A 14673-nucleotide genomic window follows, 5' to 3' on the forward strand; every position below is an offset into this window, starting at 1 on the left:
TCAACAGCTTTGCAATGTTTACTCTTGAAAAAATAATTCAATTCAGAAAGCATCAAACCTTGGTGATGCCACACACCCAGCCCTGCCATGGCTGCCACTCTGGAGCCTTGCTGGGGGGACAGGGAGGGACAGAGAACAGCACCCTGTGGCCCTGGCATGGAGTGTGGAGAAGGGAGTCCTGCTGTCACTGAGAGTAGGGAGCCACAGAGCCCTGGGTGGCAGGGGAGGAGAGGGGAACTCATGTTTAGCCATCCCCCATCCCTAGTACCACCTTGCCCAGCCCCAAGAGGAGCAGGGAAGAAGCCAAGCCTGAGCCCTACCAGAGAAGGGAAAGAGGAGGCATTTAGTTTCAAGGGGAAGAGAAACTGAGCCTTGGGAAGAGAGGGGCCAAGGAAGGGCAATGGAGAGCTATTTGGAAGCTCTTCCAAAGCAGGGCATGGGGAGTGAGCTACTTTTTCTCAGAAAAAAGTCCCTTTTCCATCCTTGTAAAAGACCTGCCTTACCATGAGGGCCAACACAGGGGTCACCTGCCCACTGGCTGCCAGAGCAGAGTCCCACAGAAAGGCAGCACTGGGGGTGGCTGGGGAGGGCAGGGCTGAGCCCCAGACCAGTACTGCAGCCTCAAAGGTGCCACTCTGCATGCTCTTGTTCCCCTCCTGCATCCATCCCATCCTTGCTGCTGGGGCAGGCATGCAAGGGACTGTGAGGGTCAGAGTCCCTGCAGTCATGCTAGAGCTGTACTGCATCCACACTGGGATCATCTTGGCCAAGAGGAGATTCCTGGCTCACAAGTTTTCATTCCTATTCTGGACAAGGGAGGAAAGCAGGGAACAGAGGGTGGAGCCAGGGGGACAAGACAAAACCTCCCATAAATGCCCCTGTGCAAGCTCGGGGCTGCCAGCTCTCCATGCTGCTTCCTGCTATCTGCCCCTTCCCAGGAGCAATAAATAAATAAGTTAGTGTAGTGTAGACCCCAACACTCAGTTCACAGTGAGAAAATGAAGGGGAAGAGCTCCTGCTACCTCAGGGAAAGAGCTGAGCAGCAACTCCTTCTCCCAAAGGCAAGCCAGAGCACTGCATCCCTGCCTGAGACCAGGGGATGGGCAGAGAATGGATCTCTTGCTGCACGGATGAGAGGAGGAACTGTACTGAGCAAGGACTGCCCCCCACGGAGTGCAGGGACATTAGTACCAAATGGCTGGGGATGGGAGGGGGCCCTGGGATCCTTCCTAAGGCACGGAACCCCTTCCCTCTCCCTCTGCACGAGGGGTGTACCACAGTGGGAGGGCCAGGCTGCCCATCCCAGACCAGCTCATAGCTTCCCTGCCAGCACCTTACCACAGTAAGGGTGGGGATTCAGGAGAAAAAACCTCCCTCTGCCTTCAGCAAAAGCAGGGGATACCAGGGCAGGGAAGATGGAGAGACAGGGTACAGTACCACAGGCAAGGACCACAGTGCAGCATCTCTCACTCCAGGTGACCCTGGCCCACCCTGCCCCTGCAGCCAGGGGATGATGCCTGCTGGCTGCTCCCATCTTGCTCTGCAAGGCACTTTCACCCCCTCTCCCAACGACCCAGGGGCAGGGCTGCTCCCCACAGAGAAGGTGGGTGAGGACAGTCTGAGCCAGAGCACACAGCCTGGTCCACTTGCACCTACAACCACCTCCAACTCCCAGAGCTGACCACTCTCATGCTGGGTGTGGGGCGTCCCCTCCATGTCTGCAGCAAGTCCAGCTCCTCTCCAGCATTCCCTTTTCTGTGAGCTGGGCTGCACCAGTACCTGCAGCCCATGGAGCAAAGCCAGTGTGCAGGAAGATGTCCAGCCCAGCACACAGTCTTCAAGGTGCATCCATCATGCAGGTAACAGGAGAGATGCTGGAATATCCCCTCTTCAGCACTGTGTTTGCCATGGGGCACAAAGCCAGCAGGTAAGAGTTAATAAATAACACCCAGCTGGCAGGCTGCAGCACTCGCACCATGCTGCCTTCTCAGGACTTCAGGGCCAAAAAGGAGAGTAGAGGTGTTTTTTGAGGCCCCCTCTAGGCTCCAGTTGAGGATCTCCTTCCTCCAGCCTTGCCCAGCCAGGGGGAAAAAGGAGCAGCGTTAGTAATGTCTGTGTTAAAAAAACCAAGTTCCTGGGATGGGGGTGGCATATCTACAGGGAAGGACCCTGTCCTGTGCAAGGAAAAGGGAGACCACAGCAGGGGGCTGGTGGGAGCCCAGCACCTGCTTTTGCAGCCCAAAACAGGAGTCTGTATCCAGTCACCAGCCTCCGAGAGCTGCTGCCAAGTGTTTCTCTGCACCGTGGGGGTCTCTGTGCTCCCCTGGTCCCCTCTGCTTCCAGCTGCCAGCCTCACGTCTGCTCTGCTGCTGCGACCGCTGGCACTGCCACCGCCCCCTCCTCCTTGGCAGGGGGCTCCATGAAGATTGGTGTCACCGATGGGGGCTTCTTGGACCTGCAAGTGAGGGGGCTGGATGGGAGCAGGCACAGCTGGTGGTTCCCCTCAGGACCCCAATTTCCAGCAGCACTGCCTGGTACAATCTCCTTCCCACTGGGACATCCTCCAACCCTGGGAATTTATCCTGTCCCCCGCTTCCACCACACTGATTAGGGAGTGAAGGTGGTGTCCCCTGAGGACTGGGCAGGGACAGAAGTGGGTGATGGTGTGTGCCAGGCAGGGGCCAGTGCCACAAGGATGGGGCATTACGCAGCCCTCCATGTCCCTGATACTCACGAGTAGGGGGAGGCAGGGACCCCCACCACAAGGAAGTGGTTTTTCTTGCGGAAGAGCCGCCACAGCCCCTTGTGGTTCCCACGGACGTCCAGATCCCAGATGTGGAGGCACTAGGATGGTGAGGAGGGAGGAAAAGGGATCAGAGTCTGGGGATGGACACCAGGCATGGGCATTCCTGGCATGGGAAGAACCACAATCCCTGCCCTCACTGAGACACAGCAGAGAGGGCTGCATCCCTCCAGCCACACCAAGAGCTTCAACATCACCCAGGGACAGCAAGAACCCATTTGGTGAGCTGTGTCAGTGCCATAGAAAACCCAAGAGCAACAGCCAGGTATTTCCCAGTGATGCAGAGACCAGTGCAGGGCTGAGGACAGGCCATATCAGGGCCCTCACCTTGGCAAGTTGAGTCCAGGTGGTGAAATCTGCTTCCTGCTCCATCCTGATGAACATGACGTAGACCCTGCCCTCAGTGTCGGGCACGAAGGAGTCCTCACAGGGGTTCTTGCTGTGGTCCAAGACCTCAGCCTCACTGTGGAAACAGAACAAGGAGTGAGAGGGGACCCCACCTTCTCCCTATTCCTACTGCAGTGTACTTCAGACATGCAAGATATGGCTGGGACCACCAGGGCCACTTCCACCCCTCCTTTTGTTTTGGCTGGTTCACCCAGTGTATCTTGCGGTCTCCCCACCTTCTAGCAGGAACTCACCCCAGGAGCCGATGAATTTCAGTCTCATAGTTATCCTTCCTCAAGCTGTTGGAGGAGGAGAGAACACAGAGATCAGAGTCAGCTAGTTTGATCCAAATTTAAGACTGCCCCAGCGTAACACTAAAGGCAGCTGGAACCAATAAATGGAGAACAGGTACTGCCACATATTCTTGAGATGTGGCAGCAAAACCACAACCCTTCAACACGTCCACCAGGAGCACAGGGTAGCCAAACCCAACCATGCAAAAACCACTGCCACGACTCCCCAGCAGAGGCCAGTGTGCTGATGCAGAAGTTTATGGCCAATCCAGATGGGAGATGATTCCAGCGCAAGGAGACAAGGGTCAGACCAAGCAAATGTTTCATCAAGGTCTCATTGTGACCAGCACTCACCTCTCCACATTTTTAAGCTGGACATTAGGAACTGTGTTGAACTTGTGCTTCTTGAAATAGGCTTCCTGAGAGAAAGAGAGAGGGCAGGGAAGGAAAACCAGGTTTGGGTCAGCAATACCTAGAGACGACCTCAAGCACCCCTGCTACTGGGGGAGGTGTCTGAGTCAGAGGCCAGCACCAGGACAGGGCTGGGGGCTGCAGGGGGTCACTCACGTGGAAGTAGCCGTTCATGTTGAGCCCCACGATGCCGAAGTGGTAGGAGCGCGAGATGTCCGGGATGATGCACTCCCGGCCCTTCCGCTGCTCAGGCATCCGCATCCACATGTCCCAGTCCCAGAGCTGGGGAGGGGAAACTGCTACTCACACTCAGCTCTGGCACCTTGCTGGGTGCCCACAACAGGTCCAGCCCCTTTGGCCCCAGCTCTGTGGATGGTTATGTGCCTCCTCAAGTCACTGCCTGTCCCAAATCCATTCTGCTTGGGCATCCCTCCCAGAATAAGCACAGGGATAGCCCCTCCAGGAGCTGCACACCCAGGGACTGGGTGAAGATCAGGGATTGCTGATGGGCAGAGCTAGGGGTGTAGAAGAAAGGGTTCTTCCAAGGTACTCACCTTCTCAGGGGTTGGCCACTTTGGCTCCAGCTCATCCTTGTACAGGCTCTTCCGGAGCACCCATCCCAGGCCCGGCATGGTTTCCACACGGTACAGGAGCGAGGGGTCCTCAGCTGTGTGCTCATAGCCCTGCAACGTTATGCGGAGTGCTCAGCACCCTGGATGCACTGTCCCCCACCAAAAAAAGGGAGGCATCGTGTTCCACTGAGTTTCTCATCATGGGAAGAAGAGAAGAGCCACTGGGAAGCAGATGGCAGGGACAGGAGGGTGATTTGCAGAGGCACTTCTGAAGAGTTCATGGCTGGGGAAACAGACCCACTTAGGGAGACAGGGGGGACACATACCCTGCTTTAAAGATGGAACCTGGAACCCAGTCTGGCATGGACACACAGGGCAGAGGTGGCTCTGCTCCATCATTCTTCTCTGACCCACCTGGTCATTCCAAGCAGAGATGCAGTACAGGCTCTCATCCTCCGCCAGAAGGTGTATTGACTGGCTCAGAAAGCTGAGGAAAGAGTGACCCTAGTCAAACACCCTTCTACCATGCAAACCAAGGCAAACCATCCACCAGGAGATGAGCCACATCTGCTGGAACTACTTATCCCAATTTTTGGCCTGGAATAGCTGATGCTGGTGGGAGACCAGGGGAGCAGCACCCAAACAAGCTAAGCTGCATCTATCTCACCATGGGGAAAGGACAGCATTGTCTCCAGCCCATCAGTCTTTTCTCCTTACAAAGAAACAGGAGCCTCATTAGACATTGCCCCGTCCTCTGGCTATGGGGCAGCTCCAACCATGTGAATGGATCAAAAAGCCAACCAGGAAGAGATCCCCAACCCTGAGATCACCCTGCACTAATTACCAGGACAGTGGCCTCAGACTCTGAAGGCAGAGCTCAGTTATGGCTTTTACCTAGGGTCTGCTCAGCCTCAGATAAGTGAGCCACAGCTAGCAGGGATCTGGCCTCTCCTGACCATCTAGAGAGCTTCCAGGAAATGATCCCGCACAGGAACTCCCAATTTACCTGAAGAAGTCAACGGAAATGTCAAGATCTTCCTCCAGAACCACAGCAAACTTAGCATCCTGTAGGGCAAGGAGAACATCAGAAGGATGAATAGGACAGAGCAGACACAAGCAGTGTGCTGTATCTGTGTGGTTCCTTGCCCTGGAGGACTGATCCCAGCTCCTGTGGGACAGGGAGCACAAATGCCAGGGCTGTGCTGCAGCAGTCTCACTCACCGGGAACAGGTTGAAGGTTGCAGTCAGACTGGCTTTGTAGTGCTACAAGAAAAGACAATAATTGCCTGTGTTAGCATCAATCTGGCACAGATCTGGGGCTAAGTCTGCCTCCCTCAAATGCTATCCCAGGTCCCTGGAAATAACTGTCCCAGGATCTGTAAAGCTCTCTCACCTGGGAAACTCTGGCGTTTTTAATGCTGATGGGAGTGTGCTGTATTCCTGAGAGGCCAAACAGCTCCACGACATCCATTGGCTCCTGCAGTGGAAAAGTACAAAGCTCATCAAATGTGTGGGCCATTCTCCATTCCCCTGCCAGGGTCAGCTCCCCAGGACAACAGGAACCCATGTGGTTGTCTTCTTGGAGTCTAGTGAGGCTCAATACAAACCCTGCAGCACAGAACCTGCCAAACCCTTGTGGCCCTTTAGCCCTTCAGTACCACCATGACTTTGTTAGTCCTTTTTGCAGACCCAAAGTTATATCCAATAATATGTGACAAGTTCCAGATTCCCAGCCCTCCACATACAGTGGAGAAAGAAAACAGGACCATTATTAGTGGCTTAATGGCAAGACCACAATCAACTCAATTTTCTCTCACAGTTGCCAAGGAAAAGAGCTTTCTGACCAAGCACAGGGGTCCGAAGTAATCCAAATTTGGGCTGACATATCTCTGCCCCAAGAAGGAGCCACCAAGGCCTTCTCCATCTCCTTACTGTGCATCCCACCTCCTAGCCACAAAAGAGAGAAGGAGTTCCCATTGCACCAACCCTTCCCCCTTTCCCTGGTATCCACCATGGCAGCTCGAGCATCCAGGCTGCCCCCTCGTAGCTAAGGGATGCTGCTCCAGTTGCCATGGCAATGGATGCTGCTATCTTTAACTGCTCTGATGTGGTGCAGCAAGAGCCTGCATAAACAAGCCAGCTCCCCCAGCCCCACAATGTGGTAGTAGTGGGAGAGACCTGCAAGGGAGCAACTGTCTCCATCCCAGGACAAGCAGGCAGTACCTCACTGGATGCTGCAGAGATGAGGCCTAGCAAGCTCCTGAGATCTACTCAGATCCCACATGCCTGTCCCAGAGTACATTCCACTGCCAGAGAGACAGGGCTTCCAGTGGGACTCTCCAGGGCTATACAGGGTTGAGTGAAAGGAAGGTCTTTGCCTCTAAAGGGCCAGTTCTTCTCCACCTGGCCCCAGCTTTCGTGAACCTTTAAGCTTTCAGCCTTGGGAAAACACACACATTTTTGTGTCTTTTTGCCTCTTATTGAGAATGGAGCTGGGCAGGCATGGCTGGACTGGTTTGTATCTCTCCACGTGAAGCAGATGGACAGCTGGTGTTACACCCAGAGCCTGCTCAAGGGGCTGACAATGCTCATCAAGTGAGAAAAGGGGATGAGGAGAGCCCAGCATGACCAACATGTGCCATTCCTGCACATCAACCCCTCATGACATGGGGAAGGCTTTGGGAAAAGCCAAGACAGCTTTATCCACACCCATGGCTTGGCTAACTTTGGCTGACTTTGTACAGCAGCAGGTGAGGAGCAGCGTGACACACAACAGGAGGAAGGTGATGAGGCTCTCAACTTGCCACCCTCCAGGGACTGGGCCAGCACTGGGCTGGGGGAGCACAGAGCTAACCACAGGGATCTCTGGCAATGCTCTCACCTCATAGTACCCATCAATGAAGACTGTGATCATCTGTGGGTTGACGCCCTGAGCCGACAGCAAGGAACGCAGCATCCTGAGGAGAGACAGAGGGGCCTGAGTGCAGCACAGCCCCAGGGGGCACAGGCCCTTCAGCACTGGGGGATGGATCCCTTGGGATGGGGAAAGTGTGCACGGTTAGGGAACAGGACCTACCTATGCCTTCCCTTCCCCACCCCCAAGGTCTGCCCTTGGTGCTCATGCAACCCCAGGAGGAGGCTGGATCCTGCCAGCACAGAAAGGGAAGGGCCTGGGCCATGCCTGGTCTTGTGGCACGGAGCAGAGGAGCTGTACCCTCTGGGAGTGCTTACCTGTACAGGTAGTTGGGGCGGTTCCCTGCAATGACAGCTACTGGCACATCAAAGACTTTATTGTCTTTGAGCTGGAAGAGAACAAAGTGTGTGAGTGGGGGTGGGAGAGGCCATGCAAACCAAAATGATGGTATGAAACTATGCCACTAAGAGCAGGATCCAGGAGGCAGGACCCACTGTTGAGACTGCAGAGCTGCATAGTCCTACCTCTTGGCTCAGGGCCACACCAACCAACCAGGATGCCCTCAGCACTACTGGAGACCCTGCCAGCTTCCCTTCTTTCCCTCACCTCTGACCCAGCTCCAAAATCCCAGTCTGCATCTACTCAGAGACCTGCATCTGAACCCTTCAGCACCGTGCCAAGGACAGCCCAAAAGTCACAATAGCTGCTCTGTCTCTAGATGTTCAGGCTCTGCTCCTTACAGTGATATCCCTAGAATGAGGTCACTATCCCTGGCAAGTCAGAGCAAAGGAATTGCCCTGCCTGAGCATGACCTGCCCACAGGTATTCACCTCACCGTTGCTGTGGCTAAGGGCTTGCCCAGGGGCAGGTTGCATCACTCGGTGCTAAGGACAGTGCTCTGCATCAGCTGCCAAACACACCTGGCAGCCCAGCCCTCCCTCCTGGAGCCTGTCTTGCACTGTGCCCCTGCACTCACGGGATCAGGGTTGAACTCGATGGGAGTGGGGTCTTTGCAGCTGCAGACGCTGCCGTAACCTTCCACTTTGCTGCAGAACCTCCTGCGGCGCCGGTTCAGCTCCGTGTCGGGCCAATGGCACTCGGCATCTGGAGGCACCAAGCAGGAAAAACAGACCTGTCACCCCCACACACTCACCTTGGGTGCTCCAGGCTGGGATACCACACACATGGCTCTCCCTGGGCTCAGCCAGCAAGCCAGTCCCTGGCAGTGAACAAGTAACACTTTGGATGCCAGACACAAGCCCAGGAGCCATTCGGAGCCCAACCCCAGCTCTGGCATCTCTGAGCAGCAGCAGCTTGCTCAAGGCCAACAGTAAGAAAACAGACCAGACCAGGTCTGGTTTGGAGAGGTGACAATTGGCCATGTTCCTTCTCCATCCTCACCTTTCTCAACAACCATGCCTGGAATTGCCATGGAAGCAGGAAGAAAGGGAGCTAGCTCATTTTAAAAGTTATTATCATCTCAAAAAAGTCTTAAATCCAGACCCATGCCTTTGACTTGAACCCAAGCAGCAGGAAAACATCTCCCAGAGACACCACAGAGTAGCCTGCATTTCCTACCTTCCACAGATGTCAAGTGAACTTCTGTCTTCAGCAGAACGGGGTCTCCCCATGTTGAGAGGGCAGGTGACTTGGCGTGCTTCTCCCCATACACTTCTCCTGGAGCAGGAACACAGGGTCAGGACTGCCTGGAAGGGCCCAGCCCCACTTTGTCAAGCATGACCAGGAGCTGTCAGCCTGGAGGACAGCTGGCACCTTTTCCCATTGGCCTCTGGCAAACTGCTGAAGGAACATGCTCTGCCTCCACACCCTCCCTCACCCCCAGGAATGCCACTCTCTGGAACTTGTTCCCTGCTCATAGAGCCTGTTGGGGATGGACTGGATTGTCCTTACCTGGTTTCTCCCAAAGGAGCCACAAACCCTCTCCCAGCCTGTGCAAGACTCACCCCCTTTCTTCCCCACAAATGTCCACATGTCTCTCCAGCTCAGGAATGGTGCAACTTGGCTCCCCAGGCTTTTCAGGACGTTCTTGGCTGTCTCCTTGAGGTGAAAGGAGCCTTCATCCTGGAACAAAACACAACTCTGCAGTTGAGGTCTAGCTCCTGACTGGGAAAAGTCTCCCATCAATACCAAAGGGGTACAGGGCCCACTCCTACTCTTGAAACAGTTAAGCCAGAAACCTTCAGGGTCTCTGTGCCACTACAGCTGTTGGTGGCTTCATGATGACCTACAGGGAGGTCAGCAGAGTCATGAATTCCTGTTTCCTTGAGACCAAGCTGTTTTCAAGCAGGGCCATGTGTTAAGTAACACTTCACACAGCTAAACATGAAGCAGCACAGTGCTGTTTGCACAGAGCCCAGACCTAGCACAGTCCACGGGGCCCCTGTAAAGCCTGGAACTGGGAGCCAGAAGGATCCCACCACATCCTTTTATTTCCTTATGTCCATTCTCCACATAACCCCTTGTCTATTGCTGTGATTCTGTGATTTTTGCTCTCCTGCTTTGCTGGGCACAGCAGTACCTGCAGCAAGAGGACAAGGGAGGTGATCCAGACAGGGAGTCACAGCCCCGTGGGGATGTGACATTTAGTCCTGGGAATGCCTAATGACATTCAGGAGGCTACTGCCCAGATGAGCTTCAGGACATCCTGACTCAAGATGACTTTTTTTTTTTTCATACTAGGGTCACATACCTTAATGGTGAAGATTAGGATCCGGCCACGGGCAACCATGTTGAGGAAAAGTACCATGGCTTCATCTTCATGGGGGGAATAGGTGTCAAAAACCCTCTTGGCCATCACATGACCCTGTTGGTATTCATACGTCAGATGGATCTTAAATACTACATGGTATGGACACTCAGAATTATGGAAATCTGTCCTGGAAGCCTCATTCCCTGAGCAGCACAGGGAGTGGCTTTTCCGGTATGCCAGAGAGTTAATCCCCAGTTAGTCCCCAGGGAAGCTCAGCCCTCAGGCCTTCCTGTACAAAGATCCATGGGAAGCATCACCCACTCTCACAACTCCTCCCCTGCCCACTCCCCAGGGACAGCAGGCAGCACAAAGAAACCCTGCAGGGAGTCTTAGGGTGACTGTGCCATGCTCTGCAAACTGCACACAAAAAGCACTCAGGGACTTCCCTCCTGGCTGCCCCTGGCCTCAGGCACCCAACAGCTCAGCAGCAAGGACAAACTGCCCAGTCAGAAAGACACAGGGATCTTTTACCGTAGCCTGATTTAAGACGATGACATGGATCCCTCTTCCCTGCTCCCGAGCCTCATCTTCCAGGACCTGCAAATGGATAAATTATGAGAATTGTATGCCAAGACCTCTTCTTATTCTGCACAGCAGAGCCCCAAAATAAGAGGCAAATCTCTTTGGCTTTGCCCACAGCAGTGATGGGTGCCAGATTAGAAGTCCTGGAAGCAGAACTTCTTGCCAGCCACTGAAGTGCTCTCACCACTGTTGTTTGTGGCTTCACCCCTGCCCACCCTCTGCTCACAGGACAGCCAGCACCTGTCACTCACCGTTGTCCCATCCACGGCCACATAGACCTTCGACCGGCTGGAGTACACCTCGACATCCAGGACCTTCTTGTTGTTGACAGGGTGCCTGGGGACCTCCGCATTCAGCATCTCGTCATCTGCAGCAGAGAAATTCCCACTTTCAATCAGTCAAGGCACCTCTAGCTTGTCCCTGCTCTGTGCTAGCCCAGCCAAACTTCCAGAAGGGCATGCCCAGCAGGCACCCTGGCCCGAGGGGACATGGGTGGGAATTTACAGGGATGGCAGGTAAGGGGAGATACCAAATGACAGCAGATCTGGCCTTGGCTGACCCCACAGAGACCTCTGCAGCCAAATGTGCTAAAGCCTTCAATAGACAGAGGAGGAAGGGAGCAGCATTTTCTAATTTTTGTTAAACCCACATGCACAGACCTGTTTTTCGTGATGTAGCTGGTCCCAAGTTAGCCCTGACCTAAAGAAACCTTCCAGTTTCCTTGCTTTCAAAGCACAACAGGATGCTGTCCCTCACCATAGTCCTGTGCAGACTCCTCTTCCTCCTCATAAGCAGCTCTCCTGGTGTCCAAGATCAGCTTGATGTTCACAATCACGGTCACAAGCAGGAAGAGGACAGCACCTGTCTGCAATGCAGGATGTTTTGTGTTAGAAATTTGTAAGCAACAATCCCAAAACCAGCCTGCCTTGGCGTGGGCTGCAGGGCACCCCAAGGAGATCCTGCATGGGATCACAAGCATCTGACATTTCCCCTGATTTTTTCTGAGGAAAGCAAAAAGAAAGAAATACAGGTGACTGAGTTTCATGATGGAATGCATTCATAAGCTGGAGAGCACTGACTCTTTGATATGTGAGAATTAGCCTACTTCCAATGTATCCCTGCTTCCACATCTGGGAGCAGATTCCTGCTAAATAATTGCATCAAGGTTGAGGGTCCCTGCAGGCAAAGAGTTTGGTAATTCAGAGCTACAGCTCCCAAGGTAACCTTAACTTCTGCCTCTGCTGCAGCATCACCACTCTCATCTGTCCCTCTGGAACCAGAGGATGCACTCAGGGTATTCAGAGGAGAGGAGATGCGGTGCAGCTGAATCAAACAAAGGGAAGAAGCTGAGGTCTGATTTCAGGAAACTGCAGAGACCAGCCTGCAGCCTTACTGTCTGCAGCAAACTTCAACTGCAACCCTTGAGGATGCTGACAGAGAGGGCTTGGGAAGGTCCAGGGGCTGTGGAACAGACCCTTGATTCTCTGAGGTCATTAATGGGGCTGGGATGACACACTGACCTGCCCTTGGTGAGAGGCACTAAAAAGATTCTTGCCCTATCTGTCCAGCTACTGCCTCAAAGCTCTCTGGTGCTGCTATCTCTGCCAAGCAGGTTCAAGGAGTAACTGAGGAAAATGGAAAACCAGCAATAAGATAACACGATGGTATAAATGTCACTATGGCATTTTGGCTTGCTAATTTGCTGTTGACTCAGGACTATGAGCACCTTTTGGGATCTGAGCACAGAAAGATTTTAATTAAGCACGAGCAAAGCCGTGGGCTCATGGAGAGGCAGCAAGGCCACCTCACCAACCTGCCCAGACCTTCTGCCCTGATCAGCACTGGGGACATGAGGGAACAGCCCTGGTGACCAGAGCAAATAAGGCAATAAGGAATAAGAATTAAGCAATACCAGCAGCCAGGTCTAGCAGAGCTGGCTTAGTCACAGCTAACTGATGAATGCTTGGCTGCTGTAGACCTGGCTATTCCATACCTGCAGCTCTGGTCTAGTCTGAAGCCAAATTTTCATCTGTGCTTTAAGCAGTGCCACAAAGTAGAGGGATGTGTGCAGCTCTAGCCCGTTGCCCCAGCATGGTGAACAATGCCTGCCTGAATAATCAGACCCATTCCCAAGCCTTGAACACCCTATCAGACACAGACTGAGCAGTCTTCTTGTCCAGGGAGTCCACATGAGACTTTGTCCTCCCAGGCACACACAAAATCCTTCCCTACTCCCCACCACAGCACCAACTGCCAGATCTCACAAGTTCCTCTGAGGAAAGGCCCCTTTTCTGGGTTTTGCTGCCATGTGGCCAAACCTTCCAATCCTTACAGGCCCAGACACCCTCCAGGACACCGTCTCCACCAAGGATTAGCTGTTTTACAGAACAAGCAAACAAGCCTGAGGCTCTCCCAGACACCAGCTGCCTCTGGGTCATGAGATCCTGTTACCAAGCCCTATTTTCTCTGTCCACCTGTTGTGCCTTATACCAGGCTTGGTTTGCAAATCAAACAGCTAAAGGCTGAACCGTGCAGCACACAGCATGGGTCCAGAGCCAGGATGGGAGCAATCAGTTCAACTGAAAACTTCCCAAGGCCACCTGGACAACTGTATCTCCTCCTATAGCCGCTCAACAGGTCTGCTGGCAGCTGAGAGGAGCTGCTCCACACGGCAGACCCTTCCACATACAGGCATTTGGAGGCAGCTGCTTGGGGAACAAGTTATGCCTCCTCAGCATGTCAGGTCACCCAGACTGCCAGCAGACGCACATCCACCTATGCAGCTGCTCCACAAACTTGTAAATCCTGTAGATTATCCCTCCTAATCTAGTGCAGGGCTGTGGGTGGCTCACCTGACACAGCTTCCGCAGCGCGCGCTGGTTCATCAGCTTGTACTTCCAGGCGAGGTACCAGCTGCGCTTCTTGTGGGGCTTCACAGCGGGGCTGGGCTTCCACTCCTCCATCGTCCCGGGGGCTGGCTCGGGGGCAGCCGTGCGGGGCAGGGGTCAGGATGTGTGCTGCTCTCCTCTCATGTCCATCGGGGCTCCCTGCCGGGAGGGGTGAGGGTGACAGAGGTGCCTTCAAACCCTCTCTCCAGTAAAGAGAGAGCCCAGCACAAGCAGTGGCTGTGGACAGGACTGATGTGCTATGAGCAAAAGCGCTTTGGAGCCTCCCTGCCTGCCAGAACTCCTGCTGGGAGCAATGCGGGAGCCCAGGCTTTGCTGCAGGGTGAGGGGAAGGCCCTGAACTCATGGGCACTGACAGCCTCTGCTCCACGCCAACCCTCAGCGAGGCTGCTGCAGTGCCACGGGCCCACTCCCACGCTCTAGGAAAGAGAAACAGCCCAAAGTCACAGGCACACGATAGATCCTGGACCACTTGTTATGGAACAGGCCATCATTGGCCGCGGGGTCCCTGGTGGAGAGACACCCTCCGCACAAACAGCCCCATCCCCGCTATCGGGGTGCAGCCAGCGCGGACACGGGGAGCAGCACCGGGCCAGCGTCCTGCTGGAGCTTCCAGCAGCCCCGGACAAGGAGCCGTGCCAGCGGGAGGCCCGGCGCCCTGCGGGGAGCGAACCGCTGGGCCTGGGCGGGATGTGGAGCCCCGGCAGAGCCAGGGACCCGCCTGCAGCACAGCGTGCCCAGCAAGGCCAGGCAGGGCGGGGAGAGGAGCGCTGAGGGGCCCAGAGGCACTCGAGGGGCGGAGGTGGCGAAGGGCACCCAGGGAGAGCCGGGTGTCTGAGGGCGGCAACGAGCGGCGGCGGGGAGAGGGGGACCCAGGCGCTTGGGGAGCCCGGGGAGGGGCGGAAGGCGTGTGCGGGCCGCGCTACTCACGGGACGCTGAGGCGGGGCCGGGCCGGGCAGGGCTGGGCTGGGCTGGGCCGGTCCCGGCTCGGCGGTGCCGCCGCCGCCCCGCGCACCCTCCGCGCCGCTTCCGGCGCCGCAGCGACACCGCGGGGCGTGGCCAGCGCCGGCCCCGCCCCCGGCCCCGCCCCGCGC

At 55.1% G+C, this 14673-nt stretch overlaps 1 protein-coding gene across 1 annotated transcript; it reads right to left on the minus strand.

The window, feature by feature from the left end:
* On the minus strand, window positions 1–14629 carry POMGNT1 (protein O-linked mannose N-acetylglucosaminyltransferase 1 (beta 1,2-)). The gene is made up of 22 exons (XM_056497163.1): window positions 14509–14629; window positions 13525–13719; window positions 11429–11537; window positions 10924–11039; window positions 10622–10687; window positions 10091–10204; window positions 9345–9462; window positions 8959–9057; window positions 8357–8484; window positions 7698–7768; window positions 7348–7423; window positions 5860–5943; window positions 5688–5729; window positions 5473–5531; window positions 4881–4953; window positions 4449–4577; window positions 4051–4176; window positions 3838–3902; window positions 3445–3489; window positions 3131–3266; window positions 2735–2844; window positions 1–2455 (listed from the first exon to the last, which is right to left on the minus strand). Exons 2-22 carry the CDS (start codon window positions 13633–13635, stop codon window positions 2353–2355), a joined length of 1980 nt encoding a protein of 659 aa, XP_056353138.1. The 5' UTR covers window positions 13636–13719; window positions 14509–14629; the 3' UTR covers window positions 1–2352.
* Window positions 14630–14673: the final 44 nt, after the last annotated feature.

This window comes from Oenanthe melanoleuca, chromosome 8, assembly GCF_029582105.1.
Source record: "Oenanthe melanoleuca isolate GR-GAL-2019-014 chromosome 8, OMel1.0, whole genome shotgun sequence".
Taxonomy (NCBI): domain Eukaryota; kingdom Metazoa; phylum Chordata; class Aves; order Passeriformes; family Muscicapidae; genus Oenanthe; species Oenanthe melanoleuca.

What these genes read in the sequence shown, in the direction of transcription:
- POMGNT1 (XM_056497163.1), bottom strand. Translation starts at nt 13,635, where the DNA reads ATGGAGGAGTGGAAGCCCAGCCCCGCTGTGAAGCCCCACAAGAAGCGC. An exon ending in TCGAGTTCAACCCTGATCCC is followed by an intron (nt 7,769 to 8,356) that starts GTGAGTGCAGGG and finishes GTTCTCTTCCAG; the next exon opens with CTCAAAGACAATAAAGTCTT. An exon ending in TCATTGATGGGTACTATGAG is followed by an intron (nt 5,944 to 7,347) that starts GTGAGAGCATTG and finishes TTTCCACTGCAG; the next exon opens with GAGCCAATGGATGTCGTGGA.